Below are 12360 nucleotides of genomic sequence, written 5' to 3' on the forward strand. Positions count from 1 at the left end.
CTTGTACACCACACACGCACACAAGAACTTACCTTCTTCTGAGCGAATTTACCGGAGGAACTCATCTTAAATTTATCTCCTAAGGAGCTGTTGATGCTCGAGCTCACGCACCGCCAGAATCAAACTGTGCTTTGCACTGAAAAAACTAGCACTCTATTTGTGTGATACAAAATTACTCACAATGTGTTCGATAAACGTCATATTTAAATGTAGTTATCCTAATTGTGGTACACATGTGCCCATTGATATTTTAGTAAACTCTATTAAAATTATTTTTTTTCTTGAAAGGCTTAGCTTTTACGTTTTCACGTCTCTCTGACGTCATAAATGCTGCTCTTACAAACGTGATGCTATTTTCTGTCCAAAGCATCAAAGATGGCGGCAATCGAAACAAAAATTGTGAACTGAACGAAAGTTTGACCAAATTCCTTGAAATAATACGTTTTCGTCGTATCATACAGGCTTATACAGAACTAAAAAGATGGTTATCTGTAGATTTTATCAACAGGGCAATTGTAAGTTCGGGAGCAGGTGTTTTAACGAGCATCCTCGTGGGCAAGGTAGGTTTCGCTATCACGGAAATGTGGGGAGGCCGGAGGGGGGTAATCTCCAAGCAGATCCTACGGTAGCATAAGATAGTATCAAAAGCTGCCAGAGGAGTGAAGCCGGCTTAGGAGTGTGTTTTGCTACCGGGGATCTGCCTCCACTGAAACAGGGAGGAGCATTTCTATTCAACAATGGTGTTGCTGCCCCTCCCTGTTGTCATGTGCTAATGATTTTACGAGCGACTTGCACTGGGACAAAGTCATTGACCAGCACACGTTCCAGTTGGAAGTTAGCACCAAACAGGAAGGAGGGCAATTAGCACCTACACTGCAAGCAGAGTTTGAATGGGAAACAATTGGATGTTAATAACCTTTGTTCTAGCCGACTGGGGGCAGATTCTACATGGCAAATGGACACCTCTTGGCTGACTAAACTTCTTGGCCAGTTTGGTACTATCTTATGCCATTGTAGGATCTGCTTGGAGATTAGGAGGGGGGCAAAATATAAAGAGCGAGGCTATTGACACACCCAGTGTGTCAATAGCCTAACAGGCTATTGACACACTGAGTGTGTCGATAGCCTGTTTAGGCTATTGGCACACTGAGTGTGTCGATAGCCTGTTAGGCTATTGACACACCCAGTGATAGAAACCACTAAAATGAGGAAATCTTACGATTATATTTGACAATCAACACTCTGAAAAATACAAATGGCATCCTGTGTCCATTATCAACCCAAAATACGATCTTTTTCACGTGTTTACGGCACAATTTTAAACATCGGAATCTGCTATCATATAGGGTGCTAGTTTTACTGTCACCGCATGTGATCTGTGATCATGGCAGCCATGTTGGATCGGTTAGGACACGTTTTCAGCTGTGTTTACCGACGAATTCCTGCCGTATTGGAGAATTTGCGGCCTCGAAACTTATATCACCTAAGGAGCGAAGTTATAGTTGTTGTTTTACCTCCCTTATTTTTAATGTGAAAGAAATATTCTTCGGAGTCGCTGCCGATAGCGCCGGAACCACACGGCCGAAAATTATGACATGTTTTGTGGTCAGTGTTATTTTTGGTTTATATTGTTAACAGAAACTTTAAAAGTTGTTTATATATAAAATATTCTTATATCAAAGGGATGTTTAAAAAGGGACAAGAAAAATTGAAAAAAAAAAATTAAAAAAACTCCGGCGCGGACTCGAACCGGGTCGGAGCTGGTATCATGAATTCCTGGGTCAACGCTCTATCCACTACGCTACGTCATACATACACGATGAAGGCATTATTAGGTATCCAGATGTAGGGCATAACTTGAATACGTCCGTTCATTCCAACATTCAAAGATTCCAATGTCTAATCTTCCGAACAATGTCTAATCAACTATTGCTTGTGTAAAATATTGCCGGAAAGGCATGTTACAAGCTCTGATTGGCTGACTGGCATCTCGGTGTGTCAATAGCCTGTTTGGCTATTGGCACACTGAGTGTGTCAATAGCCACAGCGAAATATAAATGTGAGTAGAGAAGAGGAAAGCAGAGTACAGTAAAGTATAATACATCATTTTTGCTCGGACGATTCTTTCCACCCAACCCACAGCTCTACTCCAACCCGCCAAAACCAGCAAAACAAGAACATAAACAGACCGCTACGTATACTAAATGTCAACTTTCAATCAATTCGAGGAAAAGTGGCTGAACTTGACCATCTTATCCAGAGCCTTAGACCAGATATAATCCTTGGCACAGAAACGTGGCTGGAGACACCGGAAATCAGCTCCAGTGAGATCTTCCCTCCTGGCTACTCCAAGGTCTACAGGAAAGACAGGAACAAGTACGGTGGGGGAGTCCTTGTAGCCGTGTCAGACCTCCTGGAAGCTACAATGGAAACCAGCCTTGACAGGGACTGTGAGATTGTGTGGGCCAAGGTGAAGCTTAGAGGGAAAAGGGACTTGCTGATTGGCAGTTACTACCGCCCACATGAAGGACTTGAGGACAGTCTGAAAGAGATGGCGGAGTCAACTAGGTTGGCTTGCCAATCCAGTAATGCCATTGTTGTCCTTGGTGGCGACTTCAACCTTCCTGACTTTGACTGGGGGGAGAAAGTTCTGAAGCCAGGATCGTCTTACCCAAATATCCATCGGCTTTTCATGGATATAATCAGTGACCTTGGAATGGAACAGATAGTTGAGAAACCCACCAGAGGAGAAAACACTCTGGATATAATAGTGACAAATCACCCTTCTTTGTTCCCTCGTATTGAAATTGTACCTGGTCTGTCAGACCATGACATTCCTTATGCAGAACTCCAAATATCAAACGCTCGTGTCCTCCAGAAAGAACGCCAGGTTCTTTGTTTCAGTAAAGCTGACTGGGCAGGTCTACGGCAGGCAACGCAAGAATTAACTGACTCAATCCTGTCCACTCATGCTGACAAACCGGATGTCGAGGCCGTGTGGTCAGACCTGAAGATTGGTCTACAGGAAAGAGTTCGGGAGTTCATCCCATGCAAGAAGATTCGTGCTAGGAGGAGTCCAGCATGGATAACCCACAAAATCTTGAAACTTATAAGAAGAAGGGATAGAATCCATAAGAAGTATAAAAAGACCGGAAGACAAGACCTACTTCAAACATTCAAGTCTCTCAAGCGTCAGGTCCAACAGCAGCTGAGACAGCAGTACTGGAGACACGTACAGGACCTTATCACTGAGAACTGCTCCGATCAGCCCAAACTAACCAAGAAGTTCTGGTCTTTCATCAAAACCAAGAGAAATGAGAACTCAGGCGTATCACCACTGAAAGAAGCAGGGAAGCTTGTAACAGATGATAAAGAGAGGGCCGAGATCTTAAACCGCCAATTCCAGTCAGCTTTCAGTGCCAGGGTTGACCTCACTGAACAGGAATTCAAGATAAGAACTCAGATGCCTCCGCTAAATCCAGAACAACCTGTTATGGATGACGTCATCATCACGACTGCTGGTGTAGAGAAGCTCCTCAGAAATCTCGACCCCAAAAAGGCCAGTGGACCGGACAAGATCAGCCCTCGTGTCCTGAGAGAGGTAGCTACAGAAATAGCACCTTCGCTAGCCTTTCTGTACCAGGCTTCCCTTGACAACGGGATCGTCCCGGATGACTGGAAGTGTGCTCACGTATGTCCAGTGTTCAAAAAGGGGGAGCGTTACAAAGCAGAGAACTATAGACCGATATCTTTAACCAGCATTCCATGTAAGCTTATGGAACATATCCTTGTAAGTAACATCATGACCTACTGCGAACAGTATCAGATCCTTTGTACACAACAACATGGATTCCGGAAAGGCCGCTCATGCGAGACCCAACTCTTGGGTCTAGTTGATGAGGTCTCAGCAACACTTGAAAAAGGTCACCAAGAAGACCTACTTGTCTTAGACTTTTCTAAGGCATTTGACAAAGTTAGTCACAGTCTCCTGGTGCACAAATTGAGGCATTACGGCATCGATGGTAAGGTCAACACCTGGATTCGAGAGTTCTTGCTGAATAGGAAGCAGGCCGTTATCGTAAATGGCTCAAGGTCGGAGTATGTTCCAGTGGAATCAGGAGTCCCACAGGGCTCCGTCTTAGGTCCCTCCTTGTTCCTCATTTTCATAAATGACCTGCTAAACGACTTGTCCTCATCTCCAAGGCTGTTTGCAGATGACACAGCCTGTCACAAAACCATCAAGGTTGCCCATGACCAAGTTTGCCTTCAGAAAGACCTCGACAAGCTTGCAGAGTGGGAGAAGCGATGGCAGATGTCATTCCACCCAAAAAAATGCTCAACCGTCCATATGACTCGCAGTAGGAAGACACAGGAAGCAGAGTACCAACTGCATGGCCATATTCTCCAAAAAGAGACCCAAGTGAAATACCTTGGTTTGACACTCACCAAAGACCTAAAGTGGGGCCCACACATCATGAACATCTCAAACAAAGCAAACAAAACACTAGGATTCATCCGCCGCAACATCAAAGTCAACTGCAAAGCCATCAAGGAGGCAGCCTATAAAGCTCTAGTAAGATCTACCCTTGAATACGGCAGTGTAGTATGGGACCCTCATACTGCCAAGGACATCAACACTGTTGAGAAAATACAACGCAGAGCGGCAAGATGGGTATGTCATCGTTTCCGTCAGTCCTCAAGTGTTGGTGACATGCTACAAGAACTCTCATGGGACACTCTGCAGACTCGCCGTAAACGTGCAAGACTCTGTACCTTCTACAAGTTCCATCACGGAATGGTGACCATCAACTCTAAGAACCTTCCTACACTTAGCCAACCCAAACGTCAGACAAGACAGTCTCACCCTTTCTACTACAATATTCCTCTAGGCAGAACTCAGTACAGACAGATGTCATTCTTTCCACGAACTGTGTCCGAGTGGAACTTGCTTCCTGCAGAGATGGTGACTGCCCCATCCTTGGAATCCTTCAGGGATAAGGTGGCAAAGCTACACTAACAGTTATAGTAGACCCCCAAGGCATAACATTACTTGAAACTACAACAGAAACCTCCTGTACCAGCACCTCCTTTAAGTGTGGCAGAAACATCAACAAGATGATGGTGGCCACCTGAACATTAAGAAGATAAGATCATATGACATTGAAATTGAGTAGACTGCTAGACTGTATTTGCTTTACATTGAAATTTAGACTAAGGCGCCAATGACGCTCCTTGTACTGTGTTGTAGAATGCACTGTTTATGTATGGGGGGGGGGGGCGGTCTTCTTCTTTCATTTTGAGGCTACCAACTTCAACTTGATGAAGACTTTTGTAGCCTTTGGAAGACTTGTACACAAATTCTTGTCTGGGCCATTGTCTTGATTTTGATAACATGTCCCGATAAACTTTGTTTCCTTGAAGGCTACCAGCAGCAGTCTTATGGTGGAGGCTATGGGGGCGGGGGACAACGGGGAGGTTTGTTTGTTTACAATCTCCATTTCCAAAAGTTATAATGTACAATACACATTTACTAGTCTTCCTGGAGTATAAAAAAGATTCAAGCATTTCTTATATCACTTGTTAGCCGTAGAATTTCAGATGCCAGCTTTGTAGTGTACTAGTAGTACTTGTAGGTTTACGATTACAGTGAGTGTAGGTTGTACACTCAAAATTTGTTCTATGTACCAAAATTTCTATTACGTAACATTTTTGCGTAAGGTGCACCAGTCCACCTTTTTCCTGAAAATGATGTTTGAACATTACGATACTGTTACAACTTAACACATGACTCTACCTTAATTGACATTGAAATTACAGCTAACTAAGGCTACATAACTGCTTAGGTTACGGTGGTGGTGGTGGTCAGCGAGGTGGTTACGGAGGTGGTGGTCAGCGCGGCAGGGGTGGACAGAGGGGCGGTTACGGCGAGGGCAGCTATGGAGATGACTATGACTCCAGAGGGGGTGGCTTTGGTGGTTACAGTGGTGGCAGGAGGGATGACTACAGCTCCAGTGGAGGTGGTGGTGGTGGGTTTGGTGGAGGGCAAAGGGGAGGATTTGGAGGTATGTGGGCTTAACAGTGGACACTCCTGTTCTTCTAAGACATAGATCCATAGGAATACAGTCAAAATGCAATATGTATCTACAAAAATGACCATGGCTGATTAAAGAGAAATGATAATAACTAGAAGTTACTGAAAAGAGTGAAGAAAAGAAAAAGCAGTTTAGTTTGGATGATGTTTGACTTGAAACTGACTTCTTTGGATATTCTTCTGCATTAAAAGTGTTCCTTTTTTCCAGATTGTGCCAGTGTGCTGTAAATCCAGCTGTAATGCTTATATGAAGGATATTTGTAGCAAGTCTATTTGTTTTTTACAGGGGGAGGTTCATTTGGTCGGCAGAAAGGGTTTGGAGGGCAGCAGAGCCAACAGACTTTTGGATTCAAGAGTCAAAACAAGTTTGATACGTTATCCACCAAGGATGGCGACCCAACACCTGAACAAATCATGTAAGTTATATCAATGTGTAAGTCATAATTAAATCCATCAAAGTTGATTTAAACCTGTTACTTTTTGACTGTTGCTTGTACTTGAGTTTTCTTTGTATACTAGAGAACTAGACAGCACTTTACAATTTTCATTGAACAATAGGATGGTAGTTATGCTGCTTGATTCATGTACAGGTGCATGTGCAGGTAAATGCCTTTTGAAGTTACCACATTTGCTGGTGGAGTAAAAGTCATACATGGACTAGTAGATCAAGAAGCTTGCAAGGTTTCTCTCAGATTTGAAGGTGGAAAATTCTTTGATTTCACTAATTAGCATTTTGACTTTTTGTAACTTTCCAGAGAAACTATTGTGAAGGACATGGAAGTCTGGGATGCATCGAAGATGTGGCCTTTCTCCTGTTACTGCTACACCAAGGACCTGAAAAGTGTACTGGGTACGTTCTATGAATTATTTTGGTACCAATTTATGCATCTCAAATTCAAGATAGTCAAGTCAACCACAATAATAAGTTCTTTTGACTAAGGGCCTGGTCATATGTGTAGTGCAATTGTTGTAAAATTTCAAATTGAGGACACTCTTTGGATAGCCATTTATGTGTCCTGAAAAATTCAGCTGTCTTGCTGTGAACAACATTGCTGTAGATCATTTTTGGTGGTTTGTTGTGTCACAGCCTTCTGAAAAATCTTCCGGCATTAGAGCTTTACGACCTCACCACAAGTCCATAATGTATAGTTTTGTAACTAAGTTGTCTTTCTTCAAATGCTATTTATCAACTCAATTTTTATCCCACACCGTACCCCCTACATAACATCACAACTCTTTACACCATCCCCAGGGTTTGAAGATATCTCCTTTGAAGAAGTTCGATGGGAGGCTTACCAAGCTCAGGCTGCTGGAACGTTCAACAACTATGTATGTGGGGTCATTTGAGAAAAATTTCATTTTGTAATTTTTATTAATTGATCGCAAACTGTATCTGTCTTTGTTCGGCCCGTTTGCCCTTTGACCCGGACACGTGAGAGTGACTTCACTCAAAGTTTGCTGGGCAGGCGGGTCGCACGGATCTTCTCTTTCTCCCTTTTCACCCTCCACCACCCCTTTCTCCGCCAAATGTTATTGAAGGTTAAGAATTTTATTATAGTTGTTGAAGTAGTATTAGTGTTGTGTTTTTCTCCGAAAAAGTTTTACTTGATTAAACTTTTTCCTTTTTTCTGCCAAACTGTGTCTTTGTTTGAGTTTGTCCGATAATTGACTTTTTCTTAAAATGCTACCACTGAGAAATAAGTACGGAAATTATTTTCTTTAGTAAAGGTAAACATGTGTTTGTTGTCAACCCATCTACTTGGAAGTAAGTTAGCTTCTGTAATATCTATTTCTTAAATCCCCCCCCCCTCACATGTTGGTGGGAATATACAAATTTTTTCAACATTTTAAAAGCTACACAGATAAATGCCTTTGTTTTACATGGACTCTCAAGCAAGTGGGGTTTTGTACCTGATATTTAGGCATACTTTGCATACATTAGAAGTGCCAGATTTTATTTGATGATTCTTGAACAGTGTCCAGTTTTGAATATCACTCGAAATACATTCCACAATCTTCTGTCAGCCAATTAAAGAGTTGCCTAAATGTTTTCTTTAGGTAAATGACAGCTGATTAGAAGCCACATCCACAAAATTTTAGCAGAGCCTACCCAAGGCATATTGCATGGGCCTTGGACAGCACTCTTCATACAATTAGAAGTACCAGGTTTGGTTGGATAGTGATAAAATATGGATGTCAGTGTACCAGCTTTGAATATACTTGAAATACATTCCACAGGTGGAAGGAATGACACAGATGATGAAGAAGTACAAGAGCAAGAAAGACGACTACAGGAGACCAGATATCAATGTCAAGGCCCAAATTGTAAGTTGTCCTTTTTAGATGTTTGTGTCATGGTCTATTTTCAAGATGTACCAGAAGCCCCATAATCACAAGTGTCAGACCTGTATCTTTAATGATTCCAATTGAAAGTGACACACTCCATATTTCTACCTAGATTTTACATCAATATGAAAGCAGTTAAATAAAGGTTTCTCCTTTTTACACAGTTCTACAGTAGTTGTACTTAGGAGGAGGCTGAAGTCCTTTGTGTATGACAGTACATATCTCTTTTGGTCATATATGGTTGTTTTAATGTCAGAACTCCATAGAATTTTTTTTTTTTTCAAATTAATTTTGTTAAATTTTTCCAGATTGCAGAACTACAAGGCAGCAGCAGCCAGTCAGTGTTTGGAGGAAGCCAACAAGGCTTTGGAGGTTTTTCAGCACCCAGGTATTAATCAATATCATCCAAAATCTGGCTTTCATTTTGTTTTTATTACTCTATTGATAGATGATGGTAAGTACTTTGCACTACTTCTTATGCCTTGTTCTTTTTATCCTCAGCCAAGTGAGTGGTGGAAGTAGTGGTTTCTTTGGAGGCAGCAGTCAGACTCAAGGTAGGACCATTTTGTTCATCAACATATCAGGGTATACTGAAAGAGCTTTATTTTTGTGCATACAGGTTCTTTAAAGGGTATGGTCGAATCATTTGGAGAATTATGATGCAGTATAATGACATCCCAGATAATAACACTCCTAATTGTTCTGTTTCAGGAGGATTTGGATCATCCGCTAACATGGCTACTTCAGGGTTTGGACAAGGCTCGGCGCCCAGCACAGGGTTTGGGAGCAGTTCCTTTGGAAGTGCCCCGTCTGCAACAGCCAGCCCCTTTGGAAGCACACCCTCTGGGACAGCAGCTGGCTTCGGTGCATCATCGTCAGCTGGAACCTTTGGGTCTGCTGCATCTAACACTCCCGGTGTAGGATTATTCGGACAGCCCAGTCAAACCTCTACCGGTGGCTTTGGGTTTGGCACTGCAGGAAGTCAGGCTGGCGTGTTTGGAGGTTCCAGCGCCGCCACACAGAACACAGGCTTTGGTGGGACAACACCGAGTGGTGGGTTCGGAGCACAGGCCGGTGCAGGTTTTGGCGGGAGTACCGCTGCAGCAAGTGTGGGGTTCGGTGGTGCAACAAACGCACCAGCAGCCACAACAGGACAGACTCCTGCAGGGGCAGGGGATGATAGGTACACTGCTACAGACAAACTCACATCAGAGGAACTGGAACAATTCAAAGCAGCAACTTTCACAGTAGGGAGGGTTCCAACAAGACCACCTCCGAGGGAGTTTTGCTAAAACAGTCAACAAAAGAAAAGGACTATCTTGTTGCCTAACCATTGTTGTATGTTTTATAGCGGGTACCTGGTGCAGGAATATTCAGAAAAACCCAGTCAAATACATACCAGTGGCTTTGGGTGCAGTCTTTGGTCTAACAGCACCGAGTGGTTGGTTCGGAGTGCAGACCGGTACAGGTTTTGGCGGGAGTTCTGCTACAGCTGGAGGATTAGGTGGTGCAACAAATGCAGCAGCAGCCACAACAGGACAGACTCCTGCAGGGGCAGGGGATGATAGGTACACTGCTACAGACAAACTCACATCAGAGGAACTGGAACAATTCAAAGCAGCAACTTTCACAGTGGGGAGGGTTCCAACAAGACCACCACCGAGGGAGTTTTGCTAAAAAATGTCAACTAAAGAAAAGGACTACATTTTTATCTAGCTGCTATTGGTCAATATTGAATGTACAAATGTTGTATACCTTATCATGTATACCATCCTAAGGCCCGATTTACACTTGTTTCTTGAATCTGTAGTACTACACATCGTAGTCTACTACTGTAGTAGACTACAGATTCGCGTCCGGTTTACACTCACTGACAGAGAGCATAGCGGGACATCTGCTGTTCTTTGATTACGGAGAAACTGTAGTGACTGAATGTGACCTTTGACACTTGGCGGGCGCGGGAATCTTATATTTGTGAAATAAGTTTTTTTTTCTAATACAAGGCACTCTGAAAAATAGGCCATGACAATAGAAAATAGTACATTGACCGCAGATGACCCAAATAAAACACGCGTTTCGAATTACACCAGATCGAACAGCATAAATTTTTTGGTCTTCTTCACTCTTCCTGTTGTGTCAAAAGTGCCAATTTTGACCACCGGACGGATCAAAATGACGGGAGAGGCGGAGGTCATTATGTTCATGTTGCAGTGTTACCCAGGTTTTCAACCAGACACGCCAAGAACGTATGCAGCGCAGGAGGCGACTGACGCGGTTGTCGTCAGTCAGCTGTAGTCTACTACAGTTTCTGTTTACACCCTGTTCGAATTCTCATAGAACGTCCGCTGAACTGTAGTACTACAGCCTCGGAGGGTGTAGTAGACTACAGTAGTAGACTACACTTCATTTCTGTTTACACCCAGAAAAAATCTGTAGGCTACTACAGTAGTAGACTACGATCTGTAGTACTACAGATAAAACTACAAGTGTAAATCGTGCCTTAATCTTTCTCTATAGCTCCAAAAATGACATTCATGAAAGGAACTGAAATACGTAATGAGAACAATAAACTTTATTTTTCATACTTTCAAACATTGTCTTTGACTCCGTGTGAGGGCGAATAAAGAGAAGTAATAGTACAAAGGAACTCATCCTCTTTTTACATTTCTCTACAACTGACAACTGCTTTCATAATCCATCCAGCCTTCTCACCAGCACACAAGCTGCATCACTCACTATCTATTGTTTGATTATACTGCTGCTGGGATCCCTGACCCAGGGGTAGGCAGCAGTTGGCTAGTCTTCACACCGTGCTTCCGCGCTTCAATACCAATGTTACTCTTTTCTGAATCTCTTTGAGACAAATTTCCACAAACTCTTAAACAATGCTACAGGTGATGCCAAAACTTTCCCAGCTTCCACCACAGCCTGCTTTCTCCTTTGAACTGCCATCTTCATTTCGTCCTTTGCATTGTCATACCTGGCCCTGTACCTTTCTAGTACAGTAGGCTCTGTCCACACTCCCCGACGTTTCCTCTCTGCAACCAGTTCAGCTCTTAGCAGCATTTTTGTCAGCTTCACGTACGTGGCCCCGACGTGCATGCCTTCTATGGGTGCTACCTTTCCCAAACCCTGTCGTATAAGCTCTTCATTCAAACACATGCTCGAGAACAGTCCCCTCCAGCCAGGCCTCCTTGTTGTGACCACACAGTCCAGCTCCTGGCAGGAATTGATCTGCAGCATCTTGAAGAAAACTGCTTGAGCGTGCACATTGTCGTTGAGCCACTCGACCGCACCTTCCTCGAACTTCACACCTGCAAGGTGCACACCTATGGTTCCTTCTTGTTTCTTCATCAGATAGGGAATCCTGAGGTACAGTATAGGGATGTGCTCGACTTGGAGATGCTGGTCTTTCACTTGGATCACCTTCCCCTGTAGTCTGATGTTCTTCTGGATGAAGTGAGGGGGTATGTCGGCAACGGTGTAAAACTTGCTGAACAGGCGAACACCTCGGGCTGCGAAGGCCAACCCCGCGATGGCTAGCACGGTGGAGGCATTCCGTACAGCGTTCACGTGTCCGTCCAAGTAGTGTGTGAGCGTGTTGAGGTAAGCAGCTCTGTACGGTGCACTTCTGCCTGTATCCGTGTCTTTGTTTTCTACCATGTTTTACTGTTTCTGAATCCAAAACAACCAGCTATGTACCACCACAGAAGGGAGGGAGGGGGGCGTGAAACAAGTACCGAGCGTATAGCCCTCGTTCCTGTGTCACTTCTACTACGTTTTAGGCATTCAAATTATGATCTAACTGCACGCATGACCAATTATCACAAGTTGTACAATCCCTCTTGTCCGTAATTGACCAGCAAAATCTTCCTTGCCTGGAACTTTCGATTTTTTGGACAGGGCGCAGCCATCTTGGATAT

General features: G+C 43.5%; 1 protein-coding gene across 1 annotated transcript; it reads right to left on the minus strand.

Annotated features, from left to right (window-relative positions):
- Nucleotides 1-11263: 11263 nt before the first annotated feature.
- LOC118409461 (protein C3orf33-like) lies at nt 11264-12359 on the minus strand. The gene has a single exon (XM_035810498.1). It carries the CDS (start codon nt 12098-12100, stop codon nt 11273-11275), a length of 828 nt encoding a protein of 275 aa, XP_035666391.1. The 5' UTR covers nt 12101-12359; the 3' UTR covers nt 11264-11272.
- Nucleotide 12360: the final 1 nt, after the last annotated feature.

Source organism: Branchiostoma floridae, chromosome 2 (genome assembly GCF_000003815.2).
Source record: "Branchiostoma floridae strain S238N-H82 chromosome 2, Bfl_VNyyK, whole genome shotgun sequence".
Classification (NCBI taxonomy): Eukaryota; Metazoa; Chordata; class Leptocardii; order Amphioxiformes; family Branchiostomatidae; genus Branchiostoma; species Branchiostoma floridae.

Coding starts and splice junctions, on each gene's coding strand:
- LOC118409461 (XM_035810498.1), bottom strand. CDS start 12,100: ATGGTAGAAAACAAAGACACGGATACAGGCAGAAGTGCACCGTACAGA.